The sequence below is a fragment of the Seriola dumerili genome, unplaced genomic scaffold, assembly GCF_002260705.1.
Source record: "Seriola dumerili isolate Sdu_G_001 unplaced genomic scaffold, Sdu_1.0 BDQW01000149.1, whole genome shotgun sequence".
Lineage (NCBI taxonomy): Eukaryota > Metazoa > Chordata > Actinopteri > Carangiformes > Carangidae > Seriola > Seriola dumerili.
Window position 1 is genome coordinate 12,084,756 of NW_019174404.1, and position 14,367 is coordinate 12,099,122.

At 40.4% G+C, this 14,367-nt stretch overlaps 1 protein-coding gene across 1 annotated transcript in view; it reads left to right on the top strand.

Annotated features, from left to right (window-relative positions):
• Nucleotides 1-3,812: 3,812 nt before the first annotated feature.
• unc79 (unc-79 homolog, NALCN channel complex subunit) overlaps nt 3,813-14,367 on the top strand; it is a 33,349-nt gene continuing 22,794 nt past the window's right edge. Inside the window, 11 exon segments of the mRNA XM_022750656.1 lie at nt 3,813-3,834; nt 5,506-5,626; nt 8,890-9,203; nt 9,946-10,116; nt 10,354-10,449; nt 10,540-10,595; nt 11,951-12,080; nt 12,190-12,254; nt 13,353-13,441; nt 13,846-13,886; nt 14,232-14,260. Coding sequence (XP_022606377.1) covers nt 3,813-3,834; nt 5,506-5,626; nt 8,890-9,203; nt 9,946-10,116; nt 10,354-10,449; nt 10,540-10,595; nt 11,951-12,080; nt 12,190-12,254; nt 13,353-13,441; nt 13,846-13,886; nt 14,232-14,260 — 1,134 coding nt within the window.

Genomic DNA, 14,367 nt, shown 5'->3' on the forward strand with positions numbered 1-14,367 from the left:
TTTCTTCCTCTGTTTTGGTAAACTTGACGAGCTCTCATTGCTTTACGCCGACTGGTTCAGGAGGCCCGTCAGTACTCAGAGCAGGTTGTGCAATATTAAATTTGCGAGTGCCCTCTAGCGATAGGTTTGGAGCAGTGGGGATTATGAAGGCTACGTACGTGTCAAGATATCTTATCAACCTTCCTTTACGTTTTCCCTTGGATGAGAATGCCAGTGATTTTGTAGTAGGCGAAAAATCCAGTTGGAAAACACAGTGCAGCGAACAACTGTGGTCGAAAGTTAACTGTAATTTAACATTAATAAAATGAGACATTATGTTTTCTTTCAAAGAGGTTACTACGATGTAGGCAATACCACGAAATTAGGCCATGAAGATGTATGCTAAAGCTAAAAACATATGTACTCTGTGCAGTGCTTGTATACAGCTGGGGGAACCTCACTGCGTTGTTTGAATTGGTATTATAAATTATATACTGTAATTTTTGTGTATGTATTGCATTAGGGTGTCTGGAGGAAGTTTTACTATTAATTATCGAGCTCAATATTTTAATAGTTATTTTAATAGTAAATAATTAAGGGATAAAAGTTTGGTTGCTCTTCAGCTGGTGTTCTTTTGCTCTCCTGTTGAGGGCGACACAATACATCTAATGAGGGCCAAACCTCTTTGGCACATACGGCATAGTAGCTGTAATAATAAGCTGTATGATATCTTAAACAAATCATGATCTATGGACTTCTCTCTCTCTTTTTTGCAATTCAGTATAAACACAATCCCGAATCTATATATTTAAGAGTCCCTGAGACTTCTCATATCAACATAAAAACAGAATGAAATTGAGTAACTAAGAATATAGCAACTGAATCTGACCCCTATGTCAAGCTTTAAATGTGGTTTATGCTCATCAACTCTGTTTGTGTAGATAATAGGATGATTATGGACACTTCAAGCTTTCTAAATTGATGTTTTTCTGCTCTGTTAGTTATGAGGTTTGATGCTTACTTTTTTAAAAATCAGAATTGCATGAAATCATTTTTCCCCATAAGAATTCAGCTGTTTCTCTATTTGATCATTTTCCTCAATGCTCTGCAGACAGGTCTAGTAAATCAGTTGAAAGCTTGCATGTTTCATCTTTTATATTTTTATTTAAACCAAATGTTATTGTTATAAGGCTATTTCTTTTTCTGCAGTGGTTTATGGACCTGTTTTATTTTTGTTAGTTTTTAAAAATAAAAGATATGCAATATACTGGTAATACCGCTGTTTAGTGTGGGGATTTAGTATCATTTATTGAGGATTAGAATCTGCACTCTTAGCAGACTTTTTTTCATGATGAATGATGAGTCATTCATACAGTTTTTGAAAGTTGTTCCTCTATATTTTGTTATCAATATTAATTACATGAATTGTGAAAATAATGCCATCTGTATTGGTCCAAAATTTTGGTAGAAATGCTCTGGCAAGTCTTCATTCAGTTAACTTTAAAGTCCAGGGCCAGATTCCTTGACCTGATGAGAACTTCATCAGTATGTTTACATGAATGTCTTTGGCCACGGAAGTAACTCCTCCCAGGAACAGTGATGGGAATTACATGAAAGTAGTGTTCATATCTCACAGGATGTGAGGAGCAATTTCCACAGAAATATTTCCTTACAGTAGAGTAGTGACTGTATGCTGAACCAAAAAGAATGATGTTCTCTGTTCTTAGGAGACCAGCAACGACCAGGTCCATGTTGATGGAAGCCATTCAGCAGAATCACAGATCAAACATCTGCAGCAAGCCACCAAAGGAAAACATTGGGCCAGTGGTAGGACTGATTGTCTTTGTTTGTACTGTAGTAATGCTTTTACAAGTTGGTGCTAAATTACAATTAATTGAATTTTAGAGATTATTCTTGCATACAAATACAAACTATACAAATAGAGAGTACAGCAGTCTGTCTTGGGAAGTCAGTATCTGTGATACTTCACTTTATTGCCTCTAATGCGAGGAATTCAAGCGAACTATGTTCCCCAGCCTGCAGAGTGGGAGAGATGTTTTATTCATTTCTTATCCATAAGTCAGTGTGAAGCTTGGAAAAGCTCCTCTGAAAAGGGATCCTATGATGGAACTGCAACATAGTGCACAGTGTTTATGCCACTATAAATTTGTTGATCTGTCCTCAGGGACATGCACGGGGGCTTTTACAAAGCCTGGCTCAGGTTAGGAACACCAGAGTGCAAAGGGACAAAGGGAATATCATGGTAGGAAGATATAATCGGGGGCTGCTGCTTATGTCACCTGATGAGTCACTGAGATCAGGACCCTCTGTTGCGGACACAGGTGTTCAGTCCCACCGCCCCATTCAACCTGTGGTTGATGACAGGAGAGGTTTGGGAGCTATTATACAGTGCCTTAAAATTTGTAGTAAATGTCATCCTTCATGCAGTTATCTAATTTTATTCCATAGAACACAAAATCTGTTAATAAAGCATTCATCTAAATCTTTTCATTGACTTTCTTACAGCAATCTGTCTTTGCACTATGTGTGTTTGCTGTGGCTCTCTTGGCCCCGGCTGGATGGATCATGCATCACATCCCAGACTACCAGCAGAGATCGCCTCCAGAGCCGTGACTTCTGCAACAACTGTGCATTCAGACAGATACTCATGCACTGTTATTGCGTGTAACTCTTTCCAATGTGTGGAATATTAGGACAGGAAGCAAAACCTTTGTCAGATTTGAAGCATGATAAAACTGTATAAAGACTTTGATATTATATTGATTGTATTATGTTTTATTTCTAGATTAATATGACAAGAAGGCTAATTTGTTGATTCCCACACTGTAATGCTTAAAAAGATCTTAATATGTGCTTCAACAGACTCTGAGGAACAGCATAAACAATAATATCAAGCAGAGGGGCCATTCCAGGTGCAGACTCATATGAACATAGATGTTGCTACTCATTAGCTGGACATATGATGGATATATACCAACAATTCTTGGCACAAACCTTAATAGGAAGGGTCTGGCAGTGCTTCAGACCCTTGAGTCTGTTTATATTTTAGTTCTGCACCTAGTAAAGGAATCAGGACATAATTTGGAAAATGCAGCATTTAAGCAGAATGGTATATAAGCACGTTTATATAAGGCTAAATAAAGGTGATTTGATTATAGTTTATTCTTTAAGGCCTTTGGATGACAAAAGGGATTAATACTATTCTAATTATAGAGAAGTATTCGCTGCTTGTTACCAAACAACAAACAATATGAACATATAATTTTCCTCCAAGGCACATCATGGTTATGACAATGTGACAACCATCTGTTGCATGTTCACCCTTTTATATACTTCACCAAGACAAAAAAAACAAAAAAAACAAGAAACACTAAGGCAAATACACTGAAGTCCTCGGTATTTCCCTGCTGTAATAAGCTCACAGAGGACTGATGGGGTTGTTGGAATTCTTGAATGACAATTTCTCAAAGCTGGATCAGTCCATTTGGAAAGGTATGCTGTGGGAGATGTATATCAACATTCCTCTCCGCCATGAAAGAATAAAATTCTTCAAATTAAAAACAAACCCACAAAATGGGTCCTCGTTTTAATTCCGCTAAAAGCTCGCGAAAACGACCTCGCCACCGCTAAAACAAAAGCCACAGTGTGTGAATCCATCGCGCAGAGTGGTACAATCAAGCCGAGCCTGCATGGGCTGCGAGGGGGGTAGATTCACTTTTTCACGACTGAGGGAAACACAACGCCTGGGAGGAGAAAAAAAACACTAAAACAACTGACAGTCTGGGTTTTATGTTCCCTCAAGTGTCTGCGAAATGTCTACGAAGGCAGAGCAGTGTAAGTACGGCTGTGTGCGCGCGCGTGTGTGTGTGTGTGTGTGTGTGTGTGTGTGTGTGTGTGTGTGTGTGTGTGTGTCTGCGTGCGTGCGTGTGTGCGTGTGTGTGTGTGTATGTGTGTGTGTGTGTTTCTGTCTTGTCATGGGGATTTTGGAAACTGGAAATGTGATTTTTGTTTGAACCAAGAAAAGCGAATGAGAGGAGCTGTCCTTGGTGATGAAACCGCGGTTGCCAAGGCAGGTTGCAACACGTCCTCTCACTGCAGAGGATGGCTGGAGGGCTCAGTGCACACAAGAAGCCACTGTATCTCTCCTGTATTTATCTGCATGTTAAGGGAATACAATCTCATAGCTATAGCACAGTCGTCATGTTATTTTATTTTATTTATTTATATAGCTTTTTTTTTTTTTTTTTTTTTTTTTTTGATTGACGCGGCTGGATGAGGTGCGTGCGAAAAGCGAGGTGTAGTGCTGGTCTCAAGGTCGACCTTACAGATTCTTTACTGAGCAATATGGTGGCATAAGAATGATCAATAATGTGGTTTGATCACACCGTCCTGAAAGCTGTTGATCATTCCCTCCTCATCCCTCCGATTGCTTTTTGAACAGGTGGAAACCAACCTGTACCTTCAGATTCTCTCCCATATTAGCCTACTGAACGATCTTTGCACTTTTAATCAGCCATTTCTCGCTTTGAACACATAGTAGTCATCAAATATGCGGTCAAACTTGCTGTTTGTGGCTCCCATTTCAATTGGATAAAAGTTGTGTGTTGCTGATATTGTTTAGTAGTCAACATATTGAATCAATCAGGCTAATATCATAAAAAGATGAACCTTGCTTCTATACTTGCACTTCTTCTGTTAAAGAACATATTGACAGCTGTTATCTCTATACATCTTAATACATATTAAGGTGCTTAGGCATAAAAATATTTGAAAATATATAATAATTTATCACCCAAGATGTTTAAATTTGAGAAGATGCGTGCTACAGTATGTATTGCAGCATAGGCTTTGACCACACGTGTCCAAAGCCTGCAGCTGTTATTTTTTATTTTGGGGTTTGTCATTTACAGGTCAGAGAGGAGGCTAAACACTACAGCCCAAAGTCACAGAAAATGGGTCAGCGATCACCCACTCTGACTTATTTTAACTCTTAATTAACCAGGAAAACATCACAAACAACACATTCATACCTAAGACAGTGACCTGAGGGAGTAGTCCAGCATAGTTATCATGTCCCTCAGTGTCATTTGTTAAGGGATGAGTAAGCCCGTTCTCATGTTCACCCTCGACCACAGTTTCCCAGCTTGTCTTGGGACTTGAACTGGCAACCTTTTGTACATGAGCTTGTTTCTGTAAGCAATAGGTTACTGCCTCCTCTAGGGCTTCCTGTGACCTCACTGCTATACCAAAAAGGTCACCTGGTGAAGGCCAGAGAGCCATGGGAACACAGACTCTTTGTTTAACTTGATTACTGGAGCATCCATGTTACATGCTATTGTGTGTCTTACATGGATCTTAGTCAAGAATCAACAACAGATATATACAGTACATTCATGTATGTTCAACCATTTGCCTTATCTTTGTGCTCAGACTGATATCTTTTGCTATCTATCATAGTCTCACTAGTGTTGATTTGCTTGTTACTCTGCTTTTTATTTTGTCTAGTTGCCTCTAAGATACGATACTTGCAAGAGTATCACAACCGTGTGCAACACAATATTTACCCTGTGCCCTCCGGAACAGACATTGCAAACACACTGAAATACTTTTCCCAAACCCTGCTCAGGTAAGTACCCTGCTCTGGAGCCAACAGGTGAAGTAACAGACTGTAGAATGTTTGATATTTAGCTTCCTTCATGATCAGACGAGCTAACTTGCAGTAGGTTGTTCTGACACACTTTTTGAAAGGGATGACAGTGACATCATTGAATGGCTAATATGAATTTAGAGTGCTAAAAGGAAGAAGGGAAGTGCCAAACTCTGTCTACTGCCTTGCCTGCCCTGCTTTGAGACTGTTTCAGATTTCCTATGGAGTTATGGCGTTGTTTTAAAGCAGCAGCGGAGATAGACGGCTCAGTGATGTTTATTGATTCAGTGGTCGACTGCTAGATGAACGTTTCCCGGGGGCGGCCTGTTGTGTCCTTCCCAGAGGGGCCGGCGGAGGGCAGGTCCTCCAGCTCTGCAGTTGCAGGGTTAGCCTGCTCCCCTGGGTGCTGTGCAAGCCCGAGGCAGGAACAACATGTTATTTCCTCCTCCAACACAGGTCAAGTAGGCAGCCATTTTGGACACATCTAATTTCATCGTGTAGTTTCCCCTTTGCTTTTTGCTAGCTTCTTCAAAACAGACTGCAGTGAGAGGACATTTTTGTATGTCATATGGTTGATTTAGACTTCCCTGCTGGCTTCATAGAAAATAGTAGTGCTATCCTAATTTATTAGCTAATTTACAAAAAGGGTGGGATTACTGGATGAACTTGTATGCCCCCATTTTTATCATTATTATCAGCTTAGGGTGCAATTTATTTGAGATTGGCAGCCGGCCTCAATTCTACACTTTATGCCTCAGCCCCATAAGGATTATATCGCTGCTGAGTGATGCTCACAGAGTATCCTGGATACTTTGTGCTTTGCTGAAGTGTTGTCCAGCAACAGCAGCCACTGTGTACACTGTTTTGAACACAGCTTCAGATGAAGCATGACAGGGGCTGCAACTCTGCGAATCTGCGTTAAATCAAGTGATGATTTTGTGTCTGAGGGGCAGTGTCATGTGAGTGTGAATATAGTCACTCACTATGATGCCACTGTTAGCACTTGCTTGATATTTTCCCATAGCACAGCCTCTTAGCCTCTGATATGCAAAACAGATCATTCTCTCCATCATAAGAAAGGTCTGGTTTCCACAGCAGGGACTCCAGGATTAGCCATACACCTGTGCTTTCTGAAGCCCAGGGTGAAGAAAGAGAGAAAAAGGAAACCGTAAGACTGGTGGGAGTAGTGAGCCTTGACAAGTAGAACAGGCATGTGTCAAGTTCCAGGAAAGTTAAAGTGAAATGGCCAGTGTTTGCTGATTCATGCACCAATTTTAGGTTCAGCACAGGTCATAAAATAGAGAAGAGTTAAAATGTTGTATTTACTGACAATTATACATGCCTCCTTAAAGATGAGGCATGGCTTTGTCATGTTTGTCCAAGTCAAACTGAAGTCTGTGAATCAGTGAGCCTCGCTGACTTCATGCCAAGCTGTATCACTCATGAGAATGACTACAGGGATTATTAATCATCCAGTGCTGTTAAGACATTGTTTTAGATGTAGCACAGTTTTGTTTTTACATCACACACCTGAAACCTAAATATGTCTGATTGTGCACTGAATTACTGATACACACATAGTCAATGATTTTGTATTGACAGTGCAGGGATTGACAGTCAATGTATGTCATGTGTCTGTATCAGTGCATTTCTACATGTGTTTTATGTGTCGTATATGTTTGTAATTTTTGTGTCGTTTGTACGTATGTATGTGTGCACATATGTGTGTGTCTTTGTGTGTATATGTTCAATGTATGTGTGTGAGCGTGTCTGTTTATGTCTGTTCATTGTTCAAATTAATGATGTTTTCTGAAATCTATGAAAAATGGGCAGTGAAAAAGTCATACTCTGAGATACAGTCTGTTGTTGTGTATTAGTGCTGTTTCAGTTTATGCTGTATAATAACGCAGCTTTATGAATTAATCTACACTGACTTAAATCTTACAGAGTATAACTTTGAGGGGATAAGTCGGAAAATGTTACACTCTGCTGATGACGTATAAACTCAACATTATGCTTCTAATGTTATGTCAATAAATCTTAATGAAATCCCCTTTCTCACTTGCCAAGAATGCTGTAACTCGACTTTTGGAGTGACCTTTCAACAAAACAAAAGAAAAAGAAAAAAAAAACAATACATCAGCATTTATAATCTGGGCTCTCATGATAAATCCCAATCATTTGCCTGATAGAACAGCTTAGCTCTTTAATAATGTGCAGTAAAAAGAGCAATGCTCTCTGGCCCCCCCTTCCCCCTCCTCCACCCTAGATGCTCCACACTCAACCCAACTAGTTTTTGCTTTTGTTTTTCCTCCCTTAAAATTGAATATGTCCACCACCTTCCCCAGGGGACAGCAAACACAATTGTCCATCCTGCATTAGCTCACAAACATAATGCTACCAGTCATCTCCCCCCGATACAACCTATTCCTTTGTCATTATAGTTTCTCCTCTACCGTAGATTAGTTGTTACATTTATTTTAGAAACCTGAATCCATATGCCTGTTGGATCTCATTATTTCTCCTGATGATACTGGTACAGTATCATAACGTATGCATACGGACATTATTTCTCTGGTGCAATAAACATGTGCTGTGACCTAGGAGCACTTGATCTAACCTCACACACATGTTTATTACTGGCTGAAGCATGTTTCAAAAGTGTCACCTCTGTATTTTCCCGAACCAATTTGGTGTCACTCCCATCCTTGACAGCCCCACTAAAGACAAGGAAATTTCATTTTAAAATAAATTCCACGGCTCATTGGCCTTTTTGCATGGTAGCCACTGACCTTGCTGATTGGAAGATGGCAGCCATCGAGGGACAGTCATTTGCACTGTCCCTTTTTGGAGAAGTATGGGGTTGCCACTGAAAACATGCCATTTTTTATATTTTTGCTCCTTGTCACCAGATACGCATGAGATGCAGTGATCATTGCAGTTTGTGCTCATGTTTTTTTTGTTTTCCAAGTGCAAAGACAGAGAAAACGAGATAAATTGAATTAAAGTCACTCTGAACAGACAAAGCAGGGAAAAATTGCCCGTGCCTTCAGTGATATACAGTCAAATAGTGAGACACTGCATCCTATGTGGGGTTTATCTGGGTTTGTTTTTTTCTATTTACGCTGTCTCTGTAGTGCCATTTCAATGTAATGTGCTGTTTTTTTGTGTCTTTGTTGTCTCTTTTTTTCCCTTGTTCCCCTCCCCTACCCTCCCTCCCCTCCCCTCCCGCCCCGGAGCAGCATTCTGTCCCGCACAGGCAGGAAGGAGAACCAGGAAGCTTCCAATTTGGCCGTGCCCATGACCATGTGTCTTTTTCCTGTGCCATTCCCACTCACCCCATCTCTAAGACCACAAGTCAGTTCCATCAACCCTACAGTTACTCGCTCCCTCCTTTACAGCGTTCTGCGCGATGCCCCGTCAGACCGTGGGGGGCAGGGGCAGCAGAGTCGGGACGCTCAGCTCTCAGAGTACCCCTCTCTGGACTATCAGGGCCTCTATGTGACCCTCGTGACCCTGCTTGACCTGGTGCCCCTGCTGCAGCACGGTCAGCATGGTGAGTCAAGGCCCAGTGCACCACTGTTTGTCATCATCATCCTCGAGCCGTCTGGCCTGCATGAAGCCACTGCTGCTTTTTTGGCCTCTTTTGTAACGGGAAGAGAGAAGTCCTGCTGAGGATCTTGAGGGATGCATGGGGTGATTGGGAGCACGCTGGATCCTGTCAACTTAATCGTTCATAAGCCATTGGATACACCAGACATAGGCCTTCTCTTCTGTGTATCATACTTGACTGCATGTTTGTTATGTAAAGTGGGACAAATGTTTTTCTTATGTTGTCATGTGCAAATATATAAGTTAAATGGAAAGCACACATAGGCAAATGTAATGTTTTATTTTTTTATATATATATTTACAATACATCTGAGAATGACTTATTTCCACACTGTTTTTCACGGGTTCAATTCTGCATCTCAGTCAGTGCTCTTAATTTTCATGAATATTTTACCACTGTTAAAAAAAGCTCAAAAGCATGAAAACCCATCTCGTTGACTAGAATACTCTACTTTTTCTGAGGGCAAAGTTTACTTTAGTGGCTTTTAAAGAAAGCTCACTGCCCTCCATAGAAGCTCATATTCTATTCATGTTCTCTTTTATCACTGTTAAACTGTTAAATGACTGAATTCATGTAACTTTGACATTTGTGGCTGCATACAGTATGTGAATACTGTATGTACAGTTTATTGAATGAGTGTCTGTGTATCTCTTTGTCTCTTTTTGCCTCTTCCCTTTCTCATCAGATCTGGGACAGTCCATATTTTATACAACAACTTGCCTCCTGCCCTTTCTCAGTGATGATATTCTCAGCACTTTGCCCTATACTATGATCTCCACTTTAGCCACTTTCCCCCCTTTCCTCCACAAAGACATCATTGAGTACCTGAGCACCTCTTTCCTCCCCATGGCTATCTGTAAGTATGACCAATAACAAGATAATTAACTTAACATATTCACCTCAAACTGATGAGTATAGAAAATGGAACAAAACATAATGAAATTGCTTCTTGGCATTTATCCTTTAAAAACACAAACCCTCTCTGAGTTACATAGACCAATGCTTCAATCTCCACTACCACCTTAAACAGAACGGAAATTGACCTTTCAAGTTGGTATCGTTTTTTGTGTTCCTCTCACCTGCTTGTCTGTAGTGGGCTCCACTCGGAGAGAGGGGGGTGTCCCGGCCTATGTGAATCTGTCAGCCTCCTCTATGCTTATGATTGCAATGCAGTACACCTCAAATCCAGGTAAACACATTAGCAGCTTTTGAAACATGCATGGAAATATGATTTACACTGAAATGCTCTTTACTTAAGCTGGTCTCTATGTCTTTCTAGTTTATCACTGTCAATTGCTGGAGTGTCTAATGAAGCACAAACAGGAAGTGTGGAAGGTATTGCTTCTCCAAATACATGATGCAGATATAAAGTCATTTCTGTAAAGCATAATTATGCAATATCACAAGAGAGGGAGTGATGTTGTCTTCGGTACTCGACCTGCAACTTCGTACCTATGACCGAATCACAGCCGTGCTTGTATTCAGTACAAAATCACGACCGCGAGTGTGATATTGCTTTTATACAGCAGTTCTACGTGCGCCATATTAGTTTAATTAGCAACAGCAGATTAGGATTTGCTTGTTTATTTCATCGTTTATTTGGCAACGCCAACACAAATAGTTCCACTACTGGACTGTTGCTAAGCAACACATAAACTTTTTCTTGACCTGCACAGTGCTCACTATCTTGCTACTTTGTCTACACGTTACCTCAGTTGTACGCTGAAGTATCCAGGCTTCTTCCCTTCATCCTCTTCTGACGACCATACATCATTTAATTCAAATGTTATTTCTGGAAATATATCCATTTTGCAAAGTTAGTTACAATCAAAGCTAGATAATTAGACCGCTAATGTAACGCTAATTAACGGTTAATAGAACACCTGTGAAGCGAAGTGAAACATGTAGTAAAAAGTCCCAGTGCTCTTGTACCGAAGATCTACTGTCTCTGGTTGTATTCTATATCAGCACTCATGGAATGAATCTCGTCCAGTCAAATTACTGGTCGGAACTAACTGTTGTATAATGGAAGATATTTTATTTTGGAAAAATAATATTCACCGTGTGACCTAGCTTAAACATGAAAATTCTGTGTTGCTCTTTCAATCCTATAAATGAATAGTCTGACATTTGGTGATTCACTTTCTTGCACAGAGTTGCATGAGAAGATTGATCCACTCGTACGACGACACAGTATGAAGCTAAGCCGGTAGACTGTTAGCTTAGCCTGACATAAAAAGTAGAAACAGGAAGAAACAGCTAGACTCGCTCTGTTCTAAGGTAAAGGAAAATCTCCTACAAACTAATGCTCAGTATTGAATACGTCATAACTTGTTTGTGAAGAAAAAACAGCACCTAACTAGCTCTAAAACCACAACTTGCTATTACATTTTAAGCTAGCTGTGCCCCCTGTTCCCATTCTTCGTGCCAAGATAAGCCAGCGGTATGCTAGCGCTAGTTTCATATTTAGCATGAATACATAAATATGTTTTTATATAAGTATTTAAAAAAACGTAAAACTGTTGCTTTGAGTATAAGACTAAAAATATAAAAGGCCATCATAGTATTACAAGTAATAGTCTTTACAAATGCCTATGTTGGAATGAAAATCTTAAACTTGTTGCTTTCTATTCACTAATATTCAAATATCATTGCACTTTAATTAATGCTGATGTTTTTTATTTACGCAGGACCTTCTTTATGTCATATCGTATGGACCATCCCAAGTAAAGCCTCCAGCTGTGCAGATGCTATTTCATTACTGGCCCAACCTGAAGCCACCAGGAGCCATCAGTGAATACAGAGGCTTACAGTACACGGGTCAGTTACCTTATCTGTCCTTGAACTGACTAAAGGTCTAATCTATCCCCCATTTTTCTCTTTTTCTCCTCCCCTAACTGCCAATCTTCTGCCTCTCTTCCTGTATCAGCCTGGAACCCCATCCACTGTCAACATATCGAGTGCCACAATGCCATCAATAAACCTGCTGTCAAGGTGACTTGAGTCTGTAAACAATAAGTCTTGCATCACTAGTACATTTGTGGTTGTTGGATGCATAAAAAAGATCCCTCATCCATTTTGTCTACAATGCCTTGTTACCTAAAGAGGATATATTAGCAGTGTGCTCTCTATTCAAAAGCTGCCTTCCTTGAGAACTTCATCAGGAAAGCATGGGGCATGTGCAAGATTGCCTTCCTGAGTTCAACCATGCGTGGCAGCGTTTTTGCTTTTGTGAGCCCCTCAGTAAATAAATCAGAGCTGGCCCAGGCAGCTGTGCGAGTGGGGTAACGGTATCAGCTTCTATGCTACTTCACACCAGTCTCTGCTGCTGCTGCTGCTCTGCTTTATCTTATCCTGCCTGCCTTTACTCAACTGTGCTCAAAACTGACAAATAGAGTAAGAACAGGGGCATGGACAGGGGCCGGATTTCAATTACCACGAGCAGGGAGGGGGTACAGGGGGGGCTTAATTGGAAGCGGTGACCCCATGCAGCCCTCGAGGATAGGGTGGCATCAAGTGAGCACAGTAAATTACAGTGCACCATCTGAACATTCAGGCCATGAGCATTGGGGTTTAGCACAGGGCCAGGCACAGGTTGCGAGAGAGTGGAGTGCAGCATATGCACGCAGCCATCCACACAGAGGCGTGGGGAGACAGGTATAGGTGTTAAATGATTTCTTGGGCAAGACCATGATATACTATCCCTAGAGAGGACTATGTGGTAGGGACTCATAGAAAATGTATACTACTCTGTTCTAAGGGACTGTATGAAAATTATGAAAAGAGATATTAAAAAGGGCTGGGAGGGATTAGGTATTTTTTCTTTTTTGCTGAAGGGAGGGTAGTTAAATTTTTTTGGAAGAGTGGGGGAGGGTCTTTAGTGACTGACTTTTCTTCTCCAGCAGTTCCCACCCATATGTTCAGCCTCTGCCTCCCTATAGTTTTGTTCTGTCCCTAAATAAGCAGAGGTGGTGTTTACTGTTAGTATTACTTTCCATTTTGTTTTCATGAAAATAAAACATCAAAATATCAATATGTCTGTCTTTTAAATACTACATACATATTCTGACGCTACCTGTGTTACTTTTGCAGATGTGTATAGATCCTACTCTTTCTGTTGCCCTGGGAGACAAGCCCCCTCCTCTTTATATATGTGAGGAGTGCAGCCAGAGGATAGCAGGGTATGGATCTGTTTTACCTTTTCTCTACATCTCCAGATCCTCCCCCTCCTTCAATAAGATGCCATTCCAAACATGCATCACCCACTGCCTGCCTCATTATTCCTCTCTTTAACCCAGGGGAAATACATCGCCATGGTTACGTAATTCCCTTGCGCCGATAATGAGATCATCATCATGAAACCACGCAGCCAATTGTTTCTCTTTTCTCCAGCATGTAGAATATTATAATTGCATGGCTCTGCAGTTTTGTGTTTTCTTTGATATTGAGAAAATATCTGTTGTGTTCCAGCTCTGTTTGGAAGTTGAGACTGCTGTGTATACACCAGGTGAACATATACATAGGCTCTGGGGAGCCCTTTTCCTATAAATCATGTATTGTTTATACATTTCTTTGACCTTTTCAGAGACCATGCTGAATGGCTTGTTGATGTACTCCTGCCCCAAGGTGAGCGCTCACAAATAAAAAGGTGTTTGAGGTCGAATATAATTAAAGTTGAATACATTTATTTCATTCTGTCCTGCTCCCACAGACAAAGAGACAAACACAGTAAATACACACATAGTGTATACATGTTCAGTACTTTCAATAAAATAAAGGAAGGTTTTTGGTACAATCATATGATACAGGCAGGTGTAGATTTGATAGTGAGGTTGACACAGATAAGAATTAAATCTCTTGCTGTTGGTTATTTGAGTTTTATGTAATGTATGCTGCTATATACTGTGTAAAATTTTAGAGTAATTTTAAAAGTTGCTTCTGTTGAGCATTTTTGTCATTTTGTCTTTACAGCAGAGATATCTGCCATTTGTCAAAAGAAGGTAAGATATTTATACTGCAACATGAAGAAGAATGTCACTGCCTACTCTCTCTTTTTCTCTTATTCGTTGTGATCTCTTCTGCTGCAGCATGATATAATACTGTACCT